General features: G+C 35.2%; 3 protein-coding genes across 8 annotated transcripts; 1 reads left to right on the plus strand and 2 right to left on the minus strand.

The window, feature by feature from the left end:
* Window positions 1–29: 29 nt before the first annotated feature.
* On the minus strand, window positions 30–6183 carry GSNAP (gamma-soluble NSF attachment protein). Of its 2 annotated transcripts, XM_088121389.1 has the most exons (10): window positions 5968–6176; window positions 5687–5788; window positions 5530–5597; window positions 5333–5417; window positions 5092–5250; window positions 4610–4747; window positions 4233–4311; window positions 3570–3649; window positions 1698–1827; window positions 30–387 (listed from the first exon to the last, which is right to left on the minus strand). In XM_088121389.1, the coding sequence occupies exons 3-10, from the start codon at window positions 5582–5584 to the stop codon at window positions 283–285; spliced, it is 831 nt and encodes a 276-aa protein (XP_087977515.1). In that variant the 5' UTR covers window positions 5585–5597; window positions 5687–5788; window positions 5968–6176; the 3' UTR covers window positions 30–282. The 2 variants fall into 2 exon arrangements, with proteins under 2 accessions (XP_087977515.1, XP_022142578.1); XM_022286886.2 differs by lacking the exon at window positions 5687–5788 and having other exon boundaries at window positions 5968–6183.
* Window positions 6184–7676: 1493 nt separating this feature from the next.
* LOC111012703 (NagB/RpiA/CoA transferase-like superfamily protein) lies at window positions 7677–11761 on the plus strand. 3 transcript variants are annotated; one of them, XM_022286948.2, is made up of 9 exons: window positions 7677–7961; window positions 8543–8670; window positions 8805–8874; window positions 9441–9545; window positions 9803–9898; window positions 9992–10048; window positions 10802–10919; window positions 11005–11071; window positions 11401–11761. In XM_022286948.2, the coding sequence occupies exons 1-9, from the start codon at window positions 7779–7781 to the stop codon at window positions 11468–11470; spliced, it is 894 nt and encodes a 297-aa protein (XP_022142640.1). In that variant the 5' UTR covers window positions 7677–7778; the 3' UTR covers window positions 11471–11761. The 3 variants fall into 3 exon arrangements, with proteins under 3 accessions (XP_022142640.1, XP_022142642.1, XP_022142641.1); XM_022286950.2 differs by having other exon boundaries at window positions 11263–11403; XM_022286949.2 differs by lacking the exon at window positions 11401–11761 and adding an exon at window positions 11148–11380.
* Window positions 11762–13021: 1260 nt separating this feature from the next.
* LOC111012665 (UDP-arabinose 4-epimerase 1) lies at window positions 13022–17953 on the minus strand. Of its 3 annotated transcripts, none has more exons than XM_022286893.2 (11): window positions 17682–17953; window positions 16542–16686; window positions 16244–16368; window positions 15458–15571; window positions 15266–15373; window positions 15071–15162; window positions 14568–14709; window positions 14324–14418; window positions 13911–14040; window positions 13626–13770; window positions 13022–13501 (listed from the first exon to the last, which is right to left on the minus strand). In XM_022286893.2, exons 2-11 carry the CDS (start codon window positions 16600–16602, stop codon window positions 13260–13262), a joined length of 1254 nt encoding a protein of 417 aa, XP_022142585.1. In that variant the 5' UTR covers window positions 16603–16686; window positions 17682–17953; the 3' UTR covers window positions 13022–13259. The 3 variants fall into 3 exon arrangements, with proteins under 3 accessions (XP_022142585.1, XP_022142586.1, XP_087977787.1); XM_022286894.2 differs by lacking the exon at window positions 17682–17953 and adding an exon at window positions 17502–17657; XM_088121661.1 differs by lacking the exon at window positions 17682–17953 and adding an exon at window positions 17331–17479.
* Window positions 17954–18760: the final 807 nt, after the last annotated feature.

An 18760-nucleotide genomic window follows, 5' to 3' on the forward strand; every position in this document is an offset into this window, starting at 1 on the left:
AGGAAGAGGAAAATATGTACACGAGGGGAAAATCAGAACCGAAATTTGTCACTCTTCTCCATGTTTATATGTACATGTCTCCAAGGCTTGTGCTATCAGCAACTGGCAAACAGAACTCCAGCTGTTCAATAGTCTTTAATTGATTCTCTTGTAAAACCACGTATGAGATGACTTTTTAATACACAAATCTCTTAAGAAGCAATCGCACTCTATAATTGCAAGACAAAACCATTATTTCAAAAAGAAGTTCCGAAAATATAGGCGAGTTAATGACTCCAAAAATCATGTGAGGTCATTTTCATCCAGTGGTTCTTCTTGCTCCTTCATTGCATCGGTCTTCAGTGCACTCACTTCACCTGTAGGCAGTTTTCTAGCAAGCCTGATAATCTGCAGAAATTTTATTTCAGTCAAAATGTGCAGAAAACAACATCCCACGGCATAGCAGTGAAAATGAAGCTGATTGATTATGCTTCATTAACCGTGTCAAGCATTTCTTTCCTTTCAAAATGATTTACGATTAAGCAAATATTAGAAAGGCCATGAAATGTGATGTGCTAACTATGAATGAAGAGTTTTTGAGAAAACAGTTTCAGAGGAACCAATGAAACTTTTAAGTTTCTATAATTAGATGCATGTAGGATAGGAATCCATGTGTTGTACAGAAGCAATTTTGACCCAAGATTTTGGGGGACCCTCTTATTGTTGCAGTTAGAATTACATTTGCCAATGTAATCATGTATTAGTTGTCTTAAAGTTTCAAAATGAAACCAGAACATTATTTGGAAAAAAAATGCTTCGATGGTTTTTTCTTCTTCCAGGTCCTGGTCCACGGTGTTTTAACTCAATGTTCCTCTTTTTTCTTTTTCTCTATGTATTTTTTTAAATAAGAAACATGTCTGTTCCACAAAAATGAGGGAATAGCATAAAGGGCAAGAGGTAGAGAGAACCCCCACCCAAGAAACTAAGAAAAGATCATTACACAAAAGGGAACCTTCTAATAATTAATAATCCTTAGAAGATTGTAATTACAAAATAATTTTGTGTATTAAATCACCACCAATAGGCAGAATGTTGCATCCTGTCACAAGATGAATTTATTTCTTTCTTAGTACCTCTTTCTAATGAACCTTGGAATTCTAAAGAAATATTTACTTTTCATTAATGGTTTACCCCCAGTGATGCCCTGTATTAAGAAAACTAAACTTTTTCTTTACGAGAATGAAATGTTTGACCTTTGCAAGAGGTTCTCTTTTAAATCCTATTTCGAGTTTTATTTATTTATTTATTATTTTTAACATAAATTAAATACTTCTCTTAAAACCAACATTGAATCCAATTTGTTCTGGTACAGTAAGAAACCTTCCAAGATGTACTGTTAGGCCTTTTGGCTTATGGTTAAGCAAATATTTGCAATCTTTTCTAGCAAAAAAAAAAAAAAAGAAAAAAGAAAAAGGCCCATGACTTTCACTTTCCTTTTTTTTATATTTGAAACCCAACTTTGTAGTTCTCTGTTACATGCATAGATGTCAGGTTTTCTCGGTTTTATCTAATTATTTATATGCACTTCCATCTCTTCCTTCTCAAGATGAATTTTTCCCATTGAAATAAAAGATGATCTGGTTGTAATTTTACAAAATATATTGAATTCAACTTTTCACAAATTAAAATGTAAGAACATGAAGGATTAAAAAATTTACCACATGATCAAGATGAGATATAGTGCTTGACTGAGCCACACGCTTGATTTCCTCGACATCACCTTCCATATAAGCAGATACTAGCTTACTAGCAGCACGGTATTGGTCAGTTCTCAAAAAGGCATCAACTCTGTAAGGAGGAAATAATAGAAATTCAGCAAACAAGTACTCTTTTAGGATGTCGCCATGCTATGAAATATTAAAATGGAACAACAATTTTCTCTTTTCAAAATATCATATTTTTGCACTTAAGATTCAAAAGTTATCCTTCACCAGTTCTTTCTTGGCAAAGCCTATTTGGTTACTTGGCAACTTAAAGATTCCTACTACTTGTCTAAGTTAAAAGAAAATATAAATTAAAAAATAACACCTGGACCGTGGAGAGAATGGAGAAGAGAGCAAAAGACATAGGCAGATGGCCTATTAAAGAGTTATCTTCGAATAGCTTGTCCTTAGATGAGGAAAAGGTCTATTTAGCTACTAAGCTGCTTTTATGTATTTATTAATCTAAGATAGAAAAAGTGCATATATGTGTACTGTCTCTGTGTGTGTATTTCATTTATTTAGTTTTCAATAAATAGAAACCTTTACAAAATTTTGTCTTCTATACAGATTTGCAACTTATAACAACCCCTCCATGTTCATAGCCTAGCTTAGATATGACTGCAAAAGTTTATCACAACTTCAAATTGTAAAGTTTCATTTACACCCTTTAGTTTATATCTTAAGGGTCTAGGCTTCAGTCTCAAGAAAGATGATTGGATTCTCTAAATTAATGGATGGTTTCCATCACTTTGATAATTGCATATCCACCAACCCATGGCCTCCTACTTCAGGCCAGATCTGAAGTTAACCAGATTATCCTCAGCAGATCAGGTACCCCCTTTTAAGCTAAGTTACCACCAGTAAATCACTTTTAAAGAAATTATTCCATAAATTCAACAAAGTATTTGAAACTATATTGTGAGGATTGTATCTTTAGCAACACATCATCATGTGTTCCTTTCTGACATCACGATATAGCACCTCATTCCTTGATAAACTCATGTTTGAGGGCCATCACAAATTTCATGTGTTTGTTGCTTTACTTTCTTGGCAATACTCATCTAATATGGGTGTACCTTGACCCTTGGATTTTTCCTCTCTTCCACAAGTTCGTTTAAAAAATATTTGGAATCTAAAATCTTAACTTAAACGATGATGAGTACTTTCCAATTACTTTATAATTCATCGTTTATATCAGTGTCCTTAATTATTGTTGTTGGTACTTTTATAGGGATTATATATATCTAATTTTCAATACAACAACAAATATTAAACAAATTAATCCACCATAGTCTTGTTTCTTTTGTAATTATCTCTCTTATGCCTCACATATTGTTCTCCGTGGAAGGGTAAATGCTCTTTACACAGAAAGGTTTTCTTGGTAGTCTTGAAAATCTTGAGATATGTAGTGTTTTGTAGGTAGCCTCAAAGGGATTCCCAACCATTTGGGCTTTCAAGACAAGATAAATTATTAAATAACTCTCAACTTGTATATGCTCCCGATTACTTTGTTCATCCCATAATAAGTCTACATAACAGACATTTATCATTTTCTGGAATTGATTGACGTTAGGTTGGGCAAAAGATCTCTTCTTGTACAAGTGGAGTAACAATAAAAAGAAACCAATCATCAACGCAGACACTTTCTAATTTTAAAGATCCCATTTACAATTGCTTTACAAGTGAATCAAAATGTATATAATTGAGTGCCTACCCAAGGCTAACTGGAGAATGACCAACCTTGACTTTAGTGAAGTAATTCAAAGTACGAAAATCCTGGAAGCAGATGAAAAAATAATCACGATAAAGTTCAGAATTTATACTCACTGTGAACAGTCATTGTAGCACTTCTCAGCTTGTTTGAAGTCGTGGGCGTAAAGGTAAACAATGATGGCACTAAGATATGCCTGGAATTAACAAATATATATCTTTAATATATTATTAGCAATAAGTTTCATTTATTGATAGATACTGGCAGCACAACAATGCAGTTCAATGCTTTCAACTAGTAATCATTCTCTTTCTTCCATTTATGTTAATTGGAAAGTCTATTAAACTTCTTTGACTTTTTTGGGGTGTCTCCTCATGTATATTTAATAAATTATTAGTTTCCTACCAAAAGTAACTTGGAAAGTAAGAATCAAGTTTTCTTGTTATCGAAGTACACTATCGAATCTATACATGTTATGGTAAAAAGGAGTATTGGCTCAAATAACAAAATAGGAAGCCTTTTTTGAGAGAAAGCATGTGATATCTCTTGATCTTCTATAAATAATTTATTTTGCCTCTGTCTTTCTTCTTTCCATGTTTTCCTTATTTACTCCTGCAATTAGCCTCTATATGCACCAATAGTAAATTAAAAAGCCATCAATGTGATAGAAAGATAGCAAACTTCTTCTAGGAAACCTCTTTTAACAGGTTTTGTTGAATGATGAGGAAAAATCCATTGCAAATTAATATAAGAGAAGTCAGAAGTAGAATCCCACCCACCTTGCCCTGGCTATGGGAAGCATTGCATTTATCAGCTGCCAAACCCCATCGCAACAGCAGTTCTGCAGCATCAGAATATCTAGGAAAAAGGCAATATTTTTCTACAGCCACTAAGACCTTTTATATATGTACAAACGGAATTTCATATATGAGCCAAGATTTAGAGAGCTAAGACTTGTCCAGATTTCATGGCAAGAAAAACGGTCCTTAATTGTTTAGCCATCACTTTTATTACAACTTTTTGCATTTTCAACAGCACATGGGCAACATAGGTTTCATTAAAAAATGGATAATAATGAGATAGTGAAATATAAAACTCTTAAGGCTTTCGATTACGGCAGTTTCAAAATGTCATTTCAAAATAATTCAAAACTTACTTCTCTAGTTTTACAAAAACACTTGTGGCATCGCGATATAAATCAAAGGCCATTTGTTCTCTGCCATCCTCTTCAAGAAGTGTACAGGCATCAGTGAATAATGTGATAGCTTGATCTGGCATGCTATCTTCCAAAGCACTGTAAGGAGATATACAATTAAAATGTTCAAAGGAATCTATGGCAAGATATATTTGTATCAACTTGAATGAATAGTAAATATAAAAAAGAAGTGGCATATTCCCTTAAGTTACAGTTAAAATCATCCATCCTAGTGAAGGCCAAGGGAGGATGCATTAATGGCTAATTGAGGAGCTTCATTATTTTCTGGGTTATACATTATGACTGCACGAAGCTAACTTATATATGGCGAAAAAATTTAATTAAGAATGAAAGAAGACAAAAGAGGAAAAATAAGAAATCTAGCCTCGAGCAGTTTTATTGAAGACGCAAGTTATGTGGTGTTGCATAAAACATAAAATTACCGGGCACCCTTTGCTAAAGCATCAGATGCAGGTTGTGATCTTCCACACAAAATATACAACTCGGATGCCCTTCTATAAAAGTCAGCAACTTCAGTCCAGTTACCCAGTTCCTTTGCAAGAGCAGCTGCAGATTCCATATGCTTAGCAGCATCCCAGGGTCTAATTAGTAGTGAAGGACTTAAAGGGAGAAAACACACGTAAAAAAATAAATCCCATCAACTAGTCCAGAAAATAAGGATACGAGGAGAGCATCTCTTGCCCTTTTGAAGCTTTTTCAAACGCAATCTTTGCGTTCTCACGGTTGTTTCGAACCCTATACGCATTCGCTAAAGCAGAAAGCATTGAGAAAAGAATATCAGAAAGTAATGCATTATCTACGATTATCACATTCTTGCATCCAATTAGAAAGCTTAACTATGTGTATAGAAAACAACATACCAGCCTGCTCATAGAGTTCAGTAGCACTTTTCCAATCAGCACTCCACCTTGTCATACTGAGTTTTGTTCTATGGGATTTCACAGAAAACAAAGAAATTCAATTGCCAAGTCCAAACATAAATTATGGCTAATTAACTTCCTAATTCATCCGATCCACCTTCTTCATGCTCAATCCCAATGCGATGCCGAAAAACCAATCAATATTAAGCTTCGCTTAAAGCCCACATTCTCATGGGCATATTAGTTGTATTTTCATTTCCTATACGTACATCAAGCTACCGCTTAGAGAATCCATGACCAGAACTCAAAATATTTCCAATCCCAACAGAGGCCCAACAAGCTCAGCACCATTCATGAGTCAATGAGAAGTAAAATAAACTTCAAACAAGTAAGATAACAAAGTGAAGAGAAAAATCGAGCAAGGAGAAGAAAACTAACAATTTATCGGCTTTGTTCATTAGCTTGTCGGGATCGGAACTCCCCATGATTTTGTTTCCTGTTCTGCAACAATTTCTTCTCTTCTTTCTTGGCTGCTCGTGATTTTGCTCGACGCCTTATCGAGCTGTACTCCCAACTTCCCTTTGCAATTACACCATTTGCACCAAATCGACAGGTAAGATTCCACCTCCCTGTTTATCTGTTCTAAATAAGGATCGAGAAACCAAGAAAATCAATTTTTTAATTATTATTGCAATATCTTTATCACAGCCAAGGTTAAATTACGTATTTTCATATAAATTTAGATGGCTATATTTATTTTATTTATTATTATTATTTTTGTAAATATTACATCACAAGGAATAACTCAACTGATTGATCAAAGATTTAAATTTTTGCTAATTTTTTTTCCAACCGGACGTGGGATGAAAAATAGAACTCAAAACCTTTTAGTCAGAGATATACATCGGTTGAGATATGCTCATTTTTTACATTTTTGCTAACTTTTTAAACTTAGCAAAAAAAAAGTAAAGATTTTTTAGTTACTGGAATACTTAAATTAATCAATCTAAAAAATTTTAATTACGTTTTTAAATTATAATTTTAAGTTAACATTACTATTATTTTCTTTGAGTACGTGGAGATAAGAATTTGAATTTACGACATTTTGGTCAGAAATAGAAATTTTAACTAGTTGAGTTATACTTAAGTTGACAAATTAACATTATTAACTAAAAGATTACGTAATATATTCGTGAATATCGACTAACGTAGTATAATGTACAAGATAAAGTGACAGCATTTAGAAATTGGTTAATCGGTAAAGATACGTGTACTTGATGCCCCGTCTAAGAAAGAGATCCAAGTCCTAGCAGACCCGCTGAGTGGTGATTCGACATGGATTCTACATCTTGGAACCAAGCCAATTTTGGAGCAGCCTTGTGATAATGAAACCAACCGGCAAAAAGCATTAAGGCTGCAAAGACTAATGCACCAATTGCGGTACAATAGAGTTGTAATTCACTAATTATTCCAGATGGCTCGCCACGACTGAAAAAAACCAGAGGTGATTTGTATTCCTCGAAAACCCCCGCTTACATCACCATTCAATATTTCTTGGCTCACTATGAAAGAAAATGAACAGCTTATTATTATTTTTTTGACACGATATAAGAGGTGATGAAACATATTTATAATCCACCCGATTTCACAACCAAAAGGTTAGAGGTTCAAATTATTACTCACATATTTTTTGAAAAGAAAAACCTATTAAAAAAAAAACTACCAATTTCCTTTAATTTTTACATTTAATTTTCATACATTGTAGTGTTGAAAGAGCAACTAAAATTTCAAACCAATCGCGAAAAGGGAAAAACTCATAATATTAAAGTGAAAACAACTCACTATTAATATAAGCTATTTTATATAAAATTAAAGTAAAGTCGTCGTGAAGATAATTTAATGGTAAATGATATCTTATAAAACTAAAAGCAAAATTGTCATGAAGATAATTTAACAACAGAAAATGATATCTATTCCAGACTTAAAGAAAAGGAAAAAGAAAAAAGAAAAACCAGCTCGTTGAACTAATAAACCATATAATAAACCACAAAATAAAAATTAACTTAATCTAAATGATAATTAGCCAAAATAAAAAATAAAATCCATTTAGTTACAAAATAAAATATAAATAGATAGAGCAAGACAACAATGGCCAAATCTCCTAAACAACTGCCATACTTGTCACTTGTCACTGAGCTCTCTACCCTTATCCATTCTTGGCAATACCAGAGGAACAGGAAGAATCAAGAATGAGAGCGGGCATGGCTGCTTCGCTTTCATCTTCTCCCTACACATGCTCCTCCAAATCCATTATTCTGCGCAAGGGTTACCCCAAGATCAAAGTTGGAAGGAATTGCTTCAGAATTTCTGCCTCCTCAACCTCTGTTCTTGCCGGCGGCTCTCCTCTTCTTCAAGCAGCCGCCAAACATACTGTATGGTTTTCGAGTAGCAAGCATCTTTCCGATATGTTTTGATTGATGGGGTTCTTGTACTTTGCTCGTTCTGGGTAGAGAAATGCATGAGCTGTGTGTTTTAGGGCTCTTATTGGTGTAATGTGACCGTAATCAAGGCGCAGTGTTGTTTGGATTTTTGTGTGTGAGCTTACTTAGCGTATAGAATTGGTGAATTAATCAGAGGAAATGGGGATGATTAATAGGGGAGAATCAGAGATTACAGAGATTCGTTGTACTTATAATTGCATGCAAATAAAGTGCGAGGATTGAGAGTGAGGTGTTGGCATTGAAAAGCTGTGCATTACTCTTTATGCACCCTGGTGGGAAAAACTGGCTGAAATAGGGATGAAGGAGTAGAACATGAAATTGAGAAATCTCAAAAGGGGATGGTGGAATGATTGATAGATAGTCATTCAAGGAGTGAAATTGAAATGTTTAGAGTCGATGATTTTGTTTTGCGATCATTTGATCTATACGTGAACTAATTTAGTAAATGGTTGTGCTAATTAGAGAGTATATGCTGAAGGAGAAATGATTGCCGTGAGTTTTTGTAATTCTAGGTGGATGCGTACATACAAAGTGGAATGGTTGTTGGCCTGGGGTCTGGTCAGGCTTCTGGCATGGCCATTCAATATCTTGGTCGGCTGCTTCGAACAGGAGCTTTAAAAGATATAGTAGGGATACCCATGTGCGTTACTATCCTTTGAATTAACTGACCGTGTACTTTTCGTTCTTAATGTCAATATTTCTGAAAGAGAAACTGACTGTCTTTTATGTACTCTTCATTCTTAACGCACTGTATCAGTTCTTGGCTTGATGCAGGTCCATAACAAGTGCGAGTGAAGCTGCCAAGGCAGGGATTCCATTAGACCAGTTCAATGATAGTTCTCAAGTGAGCTAAACATTTAATTCTTAACTTATCGTGCTCTTTACTGGAGTGCATTTTTAAGCCAAGGCTGTCTCCAAGTTTAGTTATGAAGAGAAAATCTTCAAAGGGTAGATGAGAGACTCCTCATATTTGTTTAACCTTTCTTTATCATTGGGATGCATTAATGAAATCAGAATAGATTGCAGAGTTTCTGTGGCCTCCCAAAATATAAGAAACTCAGATAATGGATCAAGGATCCCCAATTTATTCTGGATATTATTACTGAGATTCTCATAAGAACTCTGATACCCTGTTAAGTGGTAATTGTGGTGAATTCAATTAACCCAAATAGGAGTTACATAATCCCTTATGGTGAATAGAATAGAACTGCATTCTAAATATGCTTCAAAGGGTTTTGGGCCTTAAAGGTGAAAAGTTCATTTTTCCCCAGTGACATAAGAGATTATTTATATTGTGAACATTTTTTCTATCAAAAATGGTACTTATCAAATTTTTAATTTTTGGAATTTTGTTTATTTTACTTAATGTTAGATCTCGATCAAGTAAATAATAAGTGTGTTTTTTTGTAGATTGATTTTTCATTTGATGATGCTGATATTATAGAAGAAGGAACGCTAATTGCTGTCATTGGGCATAGGAACTCGCAAGTTGAAGAGTCAATAATCCATGAGAAGGTGAATAAATTCTTATATGTCCTAATTTTTCCAAAAGCTCCCAAGTCAATGGGCTTATAATTTTCGACCTAGAGTAGGGAAAAGATGATGGAGTCTGGAAGGTCTGATTATTTATATTTATCTGTAACAATTTTGATTTTTAATATATGACATTAATTTGGTGTCAATGATATATCAAGACTTAAAATCCTGCAAGACCTTGTATTTATATAATTCTTATGTTAAATGTTCATTTCTTGTCTTTCATGTATCTGCAGTCTATATTAAATGCCTCCAACCAGCTTGCATTCATGATCAAAGAAAGCCAATATATGGATGGCCCAGAGGGTTCAATTCCAGTTCTAGTGAATTCTGTGAGAAGAAATCAAAATATCATCTATTGCATGGAATATATATGATATAGACTATCAGATGGCTAATGAAGAAATACTTAAATTTATTTTCAGCTTAATTGGATGCAAACTGCTGAAGAAATTGACGATCTCTTCTTAGGCGATGCAGAGGTAAGCTTTTTACTGGCACAAATTACAATGTTGTCAAACTTTACATGCTATCTTTACTAAGAGAACTTGCTTGATTTTCTTATTTAGCTATATAAAGCTCAGAGGGCGAACTCGTTAGTTGACCTGCTTATTAATAGATTATATATCTAAGAACCTTATAGTTTTATACACATACACAGCATGCATATTATTGGTTTGCTATATTAATTAATGTAAACTGTGACAAAGATAATTCTAATGTTTGTAACTTTGTACACTAATCAAGTTTTTAAAAACAAAAGAAATGAAAATAAATGGTCAAAATTCAAAGTGTTGCTAGGATTACTTGCAGATCAAAAAGTTTAAATTGTTTCATCTGATATGTTTATTTCAATTTTGAACAACTCTTTGTAAATATATGGCCTAAATACATATCCTGTTGAACTGCTCAACATATGGAAATATTGATTCATTTGCTCTCCTTTGTTATTAGCTATGTATCTTCTATGAGGGGGAACACAAATCAAAAGAGGTCCTTATTCTGTAAAAGTAACCTAGTAATTTTATTTGGTCAAGAAAATGAATGATGTTCCCCAGTGAGAGATGTCGATCATAAACATCTTCAATATCGAAACGTAACCCTTGGTTCCTAAGCATCAATATTTCAGCAGGTGGAGAAAACAAAGAACTATTCATTTAGTTATTTTAACAGTTCTACGTCAGATTATTTAAGCTTTGCCATAACATTGATTTTTCCAAATTATCAACAACAAGGTATGGAGGAGGCCATCGATTGGGCATGCAGGTCCCCTCGGGGGCGACTTCCCACTTGTCACTAGTGAAGGCCATAACGTTCTGGATGTCATATTTACATCTCCAATATCAAGCTTAGGTGTGAGATAATTTTTTTTCCCTCTGCTTTCATCCCTTCACAGATGTCATACAATGGTTTCTTATGACATGAAATGCATTTGCAGCTGAAGTAGCAGAAAGTCTGGTTCAGATCGATGGAGTTGTAGATCGTGGAGTCATTTCCAAGTTTCCGTAAGTATTCCTCTCAATTTCTTCACTTTTTTGCTCAAATGGCATTCTTCTTGATTGGTCCTTACCCCATTTTCAGAATTATCCTTCCAGCAGCTTCAAGTCCAATCGGTTTACTTTGTTGAATTGGTGTTGTTTCTAAGCAGAGAAACATTACTTCTGAATTATACTTAATTCCACGTTCATTTTGGTAGGAGTTAGGAATCATCTTTTCTGCTCAACCATCACATGCCTTAACGATTCAATGCCGAGAACATTTTTTGGATCATAGCAGGCTGGCTTTAGATTCTGATAAGTTGAATTCTTCCTTATACTTCCTTTATGGGTTACAGTTGCACAGCAGTGATTGCATCAGAAAGCGGGCTGCAAATCGTCGATAATCTGCAGAGGAATATGGCATAGGGTGATGATTGCAGTGTACAGACCAAAGCCATCACAGGTAATTTTGCATGTTCCCGATGCCCCAACATAAATTTTGTGGAAATTATGTAAACCATTTCAAGGGCTACATAAAATATTTCCCTTCTACTGGTATTAGATGAATCTATTGGTAATAGTTGACGTTCAAAATATTCAATTTTACGTCATGCTAGATCTATATATTCATCGCAGAGTACTTTATATATCTCGTCAACCATTTGCCTGTACATGATGACACTTTTTATGTAGAATGTCAAGTGATTTGTGTATTGATTTACAGGTGTCACACAAATTTAAACTGAAATCGCATTCCAATCATTAGTAAACAGTCACTGATAATCTTCAAATTACACCTTACAAATTTTATTCTCAGTCCAATTCTCTTCTATTATCATTTCCATTTAGTAAAACATGGACTCTGAAGATTGAAGACAAGAAAGTGTGAAATGGGCTCTAGCTGTACACTTTTTTCCTTTTCTTTTCTAGATGAAGTTGACCCCTTGTAGAAACGAAGGATTGGTTGTTCACATACTTCTTACGAACAAGCAATGCCTTATAAGAGCCTGCCGTTGAGCCATATTGAATAGCAGCAATATCATTCCCACAAGAATCCAAGGAGTAAAACCACCAATTTCTCCAGCCTCTGCCTTGTGCTCAAAAATGGTCGGGACACGGCAGCCTGGACACCCCAACTTCCTGGCAGAGACTCCTGCTGAGTCCTTATGAGTCAACCAACTCACCACCACGAGTAAGGCGACTGGCGCCGCTCGTAAAGCCCAACCACCACAAACCAACCTTCTGGGGCTGGGATTTGCAATGGGATTGCAGAGGACCTTACAGCGGCCAGCACAATTGTAGTACAGAGCAGGCCTTGCAAACAGGAAGTAGGAGAAGAAACGACCTGTGGGGCCATGGATGGTGAAGATGAGAACCAGTAGGAGAAGAGAAGGGAAGGGTGAGGGATCAGAAGTTAGAAAATGTGCGAAAGAGGAGAAGGCTTTTGGCATTATAGGAATCATGGGACCAGAGAGAGTTGCTTGAAAAGTTTGACGTCCTACAGAAGTTGGCGGTTTGGGTAAATTAAGGTTTGAAATTCCAACTGTAATTTGACAGTTTTGATCTGGTCGGCAACTGATGAGAGATGACGTGGAGGATTAACTGTAGGAACAAGAGGTGATCTTTTGACATTGTAACTGCTTTCGTCTCCAAAGCCCAAATTTCATTCCTTTACTGATAAGAAGAAAAGGAGATGGAAAAAAAAGGAATCTCTATTTTTGTAGCCTGTAAAATTAAGCTAACTCATGGTTAAGGTTGAAAAAACTCATATGAGTTTATTCAAATGGAAAGTTTGACTATTTACTTTTTAACAAAATGATATTTTACTATGGCAATTCAACCCATTGCTTAACTCATCAATAAATCAAAAGTTTGAGTTTAACTTAAACTATAGTAAACTTAATGTTTTCAATTCATACTTTAGCTTGATCTTCACTTATATTGGCTTCTATCAAATGTTGGCCAAATAAAGGACAATGATCCAAGAGATGCTACCCCCTCTATGACTCAGGCATTGATTATTAATAACCAATTTCATATCCAATACATAATAACAAATGGAATGGCTACATATACCACAAACAATAATGTAATATAAAGGAGATGTTACAAAAATGAAGATGGTAATGGTATTCTCCTACTTCTATGTGAGCAAACAAGTAATCCTCAAGTCAGTACCACAAATGATCTTCCTCTCTGCTATCATCAATGTGCTTCAAGATGACATGACCAAAGAGTTCCCATAGCCATTGAGATGCGACTTTTGCCACCTCCACGCTACCTGTAAACTTTCTTGAAGTTCGGTGTGTTGTGCTGTCCAGTTCAGTTCGTTCTTTATTTTAGTTGGGTTGCTGAATACTTCGGCGTAGTCACCCGGTCGACGAGGGAGATAGTCGACTTTGATGTCCACCCCGGTTGCCTTCTTGCATGCCTCCACGAACTCCTTCACTGATCGACCTGATCGAAGACATCCGAAAACTACCTTGAGATTGCCATGGCTAGGTTGCCTCATCAATGATATGATAAGTTGAGAAGATAAAAAGGAAAAAGTATGCTACAGCAGCATTTTCTTTCATCCTACCTTTTCCCGTCCCGACATTATAGATTCCGACTTTGCCAGGGGTTGCTTTCTCCAGAGCTTTTACATGAGCGTCCACGAGATCAGTGACGTCGATATAATCACGTATGCAGGTGCCGTCATGCGTTTTATAGTCTGTTCCTTTGACCTGATAACATCATAAGAAAAGAAAACTAATTACCAACTTAATCACATATCTCAAAACATTCACTCCCCAGATGCATTCGCTACTACAGTGAGTTCATGCTCCCTGAACTATATTTTTCGATAGATGAATGAACAAATTACGTTAAGCCCAGAAATAATGCCACGGGCAGCATCAAAACAAGCACCCGAAATACGTCCATGCTCGCGAAGCTCGGGTCTAGGAGCTTCCCCTAATCTGCCCTCTGGATCAGAACCAATCACATTGAAATATCTGGACAATTTCAAAACAGATTCGTGAATCAGATGCTTACTCAGATGATTCACTCAACAAAAACTTGCTAAAAGGTGATTCCAAATTCATCCTTTTCTCATATTTAGTGCAGTAAATTACCAAAAACAACTGAAACTTGAAAACTTTTGAAGCATAGTTATGGAAATAAACTGTGTAGTGTAGTCTGTGGTTTGGTGTTGCAAATTCTAAGAAAATAGAAACAGGGGGAGGGGGAAAAAATGACCACCCTTAATTAAAATCAGTTATCTGGTAAAATAACAACCTTAAGATCATGACTGCCATATTTGAATTTTTTGAAAAATCAAGGATGATTTCTTCTGCCATCTTCTTGGCCTTTCCATAAGGATTAATTGGGGCCTGCAACCAAGCAAATCAAATTTTAATTCTAGTCTGCATCCCTTCTCAGATAATAGCATGTTGAAGGGGTAAGCCAAATATAATGTAAACATGGCCAACCAAATCCCCCCATGAATTGTATGTACGAATACAAAAATGGCACAGCGAACCTGAGGAGTTTCTTCGGTAATCGGCATTTTCTCTGGCTCTCCATATGTGGCACATGTACTAGAATATATCAATGTCTTCACACCATGAGCTGCCATTGATTCTAATACTGTCAAGGTATTTGAAGTAATATTGTGATAATACCTACACAACAAGAAATACCATGCTCAGAATTGATTAACTTATCGAAACCAGAACTAGAAAACAATCCACCTCAAAGATTATGAGCAACTGTTTGTGACCCTCTTTCCCAATTATAGCTTCTTTTCATTCACTTTCAGAGATGTATATCAACAGGTTGACAAGTAGAATGGAGTTGGGCAATTTTTTTAAAACCATCCATCTATTTATACAATGCTAGCTGTATATCAATATGCATATACATCAACTATCAAATTCATTTATGGCAAGGAAACCGATCTTTAACCGCAATCTACATGAATGATGTGAGAGACCAGAGACCAGAGACCAAGGAAAAAACAATTATAACAGCATATAAACTTACTTCAGCGGATCAAGTGTGCTTTCCCCGACGTATGCGACTGCTGCAAAATGCATGACTGCATCAAAAGCATTCTCTGAAAATATTTTATCAACCTGAACAAATCAGTTAAGGAAACATTGGTTGTTCAAGGCAGCTAGAGTTATTATGAGGATTCTTCAGAAATATATATCATAATGAGCCACATTGAAAGGATACAGCTTTTGCATCTCCTAGGTCAGCATATATGAATTGAAGCCTTCCATAGTCTGGAAACAGTTCTTGCAAAACCTTTACAGCACCAAGATTTCCTCGTGATAGATTGTCCTGTAAAGAAGGACGTATTCACAAATGAGGGCATTGCATGGAGATACGAAAACTGTAAGATCGATAAAATCTATATGGACATACCACTATTGTTACACGGTACGAGTCCTTTAATAGTCGAAGAGCAGCATGTGAACCGATATATCCCGCACCTCCTGTTACCAGAACATGAGTGACTCCTGGTTGATGATTTGCAAACTGGAAGGAAGAGAACATTGACAACAACTTTAGAAAGAGGTGATACTCAGCACTTATTTTTTTAAGGATAGTTCTTTCATTACTCGAGAAAGGGGGATAAGAAGTAAGAAATCATCTCGATAAGCCAAGCAGTTTACAAGAAAAAATCCCAAAAGATGGGTAATTACAAAATTGATTAGAGAGAACAGAACACCAAATATAAGAGCTTATCTGAGAGAGAGAGAGAGATGAGACTGAATAACTTTACTGCTGCAGATCACAAATTCCAAACTCGAATTGGAGAACAACAGAGTTGAAGAAAGTTCCATTATAAGAGTAACACAGATAACTAAGAACTGAAAAAAATTCGTTGAAAATGAAAACAACGTTTCAAACAGGAAGAGAGGAGAACAAACGATGAATAAAAACAAATCTTGGATCTAACAATTTTAAGCCTCTTAAGTCAGAACCACAATTAAATAATGATGGCATCGGCCGCATGTTAGAATCAACCTACCAATAAAATACACACAATCCTGCACTTCTCAGGAATGATTCTCAGTAAAAGAGTTGAAGATTTCTCCAACAGCAATTTTAGACTTTCAATTGAAAAGAATATAATAAGCAATGGGATTAACTGTCACCAAAATAGTACATAAAGTCAAAAAGTGTCGATAAGAGATTGAGCACTACCGGGGTTGGAGTGCTAAAATTTGGGGATTGCTTAAGCATAATAATACAAATTGCTGTAAGTGAAGCAGCCAAAACGATCTTTCCTACAAAATTGCTCTTTCGTTTGGGATCTGGATACTCCATACCTATAAGTGAAAGAAGGTGAATGTAAGAAAAACAAGTAAATAAGCTTCAAGTGTTAAAGAGCTACAACTTTCACATCTTTTTAAGCAACTTAAAAGTTTGAAACACCAATGCAGTCAACTTGCGAATAAACATGGATATTTTGAGAACACTAAAGAAGAGAAGACAAACTCACCTCCAAATGACACAGATCTACCAAACCTTGATTGATTTCTCGCCCTACCAAAACTGAGCATTTGGGAAATTGCTCTATCTTTCGTTATATTATGGGAAAGTAACTCGATGAGTTAACTTAAATGATGGAGTTGTGGTGTAATATACTGCAAAATAAATACCGAAAATTTATCAATATACTCTATAACACTTGAACAGATAAAACGTTTATAAACAAAACTACTAGACCATAAGCCTCGCTATCCTTATTTACCACCATTTTCATTCTACTGACAAATTTTTCTAGTAATCCAGTAACGAACATGAACCCTCAACTCAAGATATGATCACTATTAAATCTCAAACTTCTGAATGAGAAAGACAGAGAGATTAAGAGGGGTAACCCACAAGTAGAAATCAAAAGCAAATTAAAAAAAAGGGTAAAAAAAAACTCGTAGTTTTGAAAACTTTTAGGAAATACAACAAAAAATAATTTCTTTTTCAAACTACAAAACAAGAACGAAAGAAACAAAAAGAGAGAAAAAGAAAAATAACCACCTCCAGTTCATAGATGCAGATAAAATTGGAAAAAATATAATGCAAATTATACCAATCCACCATGCATTAATAGAAACAGAACAATAAGATCACAAAGTTCAAATTACAGATCAGTTCTCATTCCAAGTTACATAGTAAGAAAGGCAAGAGAAATTTATGTTAAAAAACAACGATCACCTCACCGATCACTTTCATTTTTTCACCAAGAATTACAGGTAAAGACCAAAGAAATCAATCCCTAACAGAAACTTACGGGGAGCAAAGGAAGAGAATCACGCATAAAAACAAAAACGGAAAAGAAGTAACGTCACTGATCGAAGAAACGTTCACGTTGAGCAAACTGAACTGCTCTGATCGCAAAGAAGTAACTGAAAAGAGAAAAGAAATGCCAAACCAGAAGCAAACAGTAGAAAGAAAAACATACACAAACATAACCCCATTTCGATTTCCATTTCTGATTCCAGAGAATCAAAAGATCCTCAAAAGTAAACATCACAGAAAGAAAAGCAAGCAAATCAGCCCGACGAATTAAAAAGAAAACATATTGCATCAATCAAACCAAGACCCATAAAAGAAAAACACCAAGAACAAAAGAGAACGTTACCAGAAATTGATTAGAAGTCCCGTTGACGAATGAAATTGTAAGAAAATGACAGAAAGAACCAAAATAGAAATGTGGGTGTCTCAGAAAATTAAGGGAGAAGGAAAAGGACGTAGAATGGGGTCCTGGGTTTCAAAAGAAACGTTGGCAATCGAAACAGAAAGTAAATGGAAATAAATGAGAAGCAAAGAAAGAAGGGAAAGGGAGAGAAAAGAGGGAAGAAACGAAGGCGAAGTTCTGTTTGCCGTTTGGAGCGGACGGAGCAGGAGCCGTCTCTGTGTCCACATTGTATTTGCGCGTATACTACACGGCAAACAGCTCTGCTTTCTGAATTCCCAATCAAACTTTTTCTAGAGAAATTCAACCAAATAATTCACAAAGTTTTTTCTTTTCAATCCAGAATTGTGGGTAGATTATTAGATTCATCGTATCAATATACATATGTATATAATTTATAATTTTTTTTTTTGATTTGTAGAAGAACCCATGTTTTAAATCTGTTGTATATCATGGTAAAGGGAGAGAGAGTTAAATCATTTTGGACCCATAAGCAACACCACACCCAATTTTAACTAATTTGATATTGGAGAACCGTAATTCAATATATTTTTTTATTATCTGAGAGTCAGAGTTTTGCTCCCCTATACATAGCGAAACTCACGTCCGTTCTAAGATTCAGACCTAAAAAATATCAAAGTTTTTTGATATTAGATTCATTGGAAGGTTCGAATTTGTGACATCTAAGCCGGACCAAGACAATCCAAGTCCTTGCTAATAAATCAGTATCTATCTAGCTTCAGTTTTCTTTATGAACCACAGTTTAAAGTTTGAAAAATGTAATTAAACTTTGAACCCCTAAGATAAAATAGCACAACTTAATAACTAAAGGAGAGTCGTTGTGCCTTGTTTTCGTTTCTAAGTTTAAAGACTAGATGGATATAACACTTGGGTTATAGCGTTTGAAATAGTCAACTAATTAAATGCCACGTGGCAACAATATCAGCAAAATGACGGATGTAGGTCTCACAATGTCTGTGACTTTATTGTGGGCCATGTTCCCTTTTGTTCATTAATTTCACACT

Source organism: Momordica charantia, assembly GCF_013281855.1.
Source record: "Momordica charantia cultivar OHB3-1 chromosome 3 unlocalized genomic scaffold, Mcharantia_2.0 BLBB01000003.1, whole genome shotgun sequence".
Classification (NCBI taxonomy): Eukaryota; Viridiplantae; Streptophyta; class Magnoliopsida; order Cucurbitales; family Cucurbitaceae; genus Momordica; species Momordica charantia.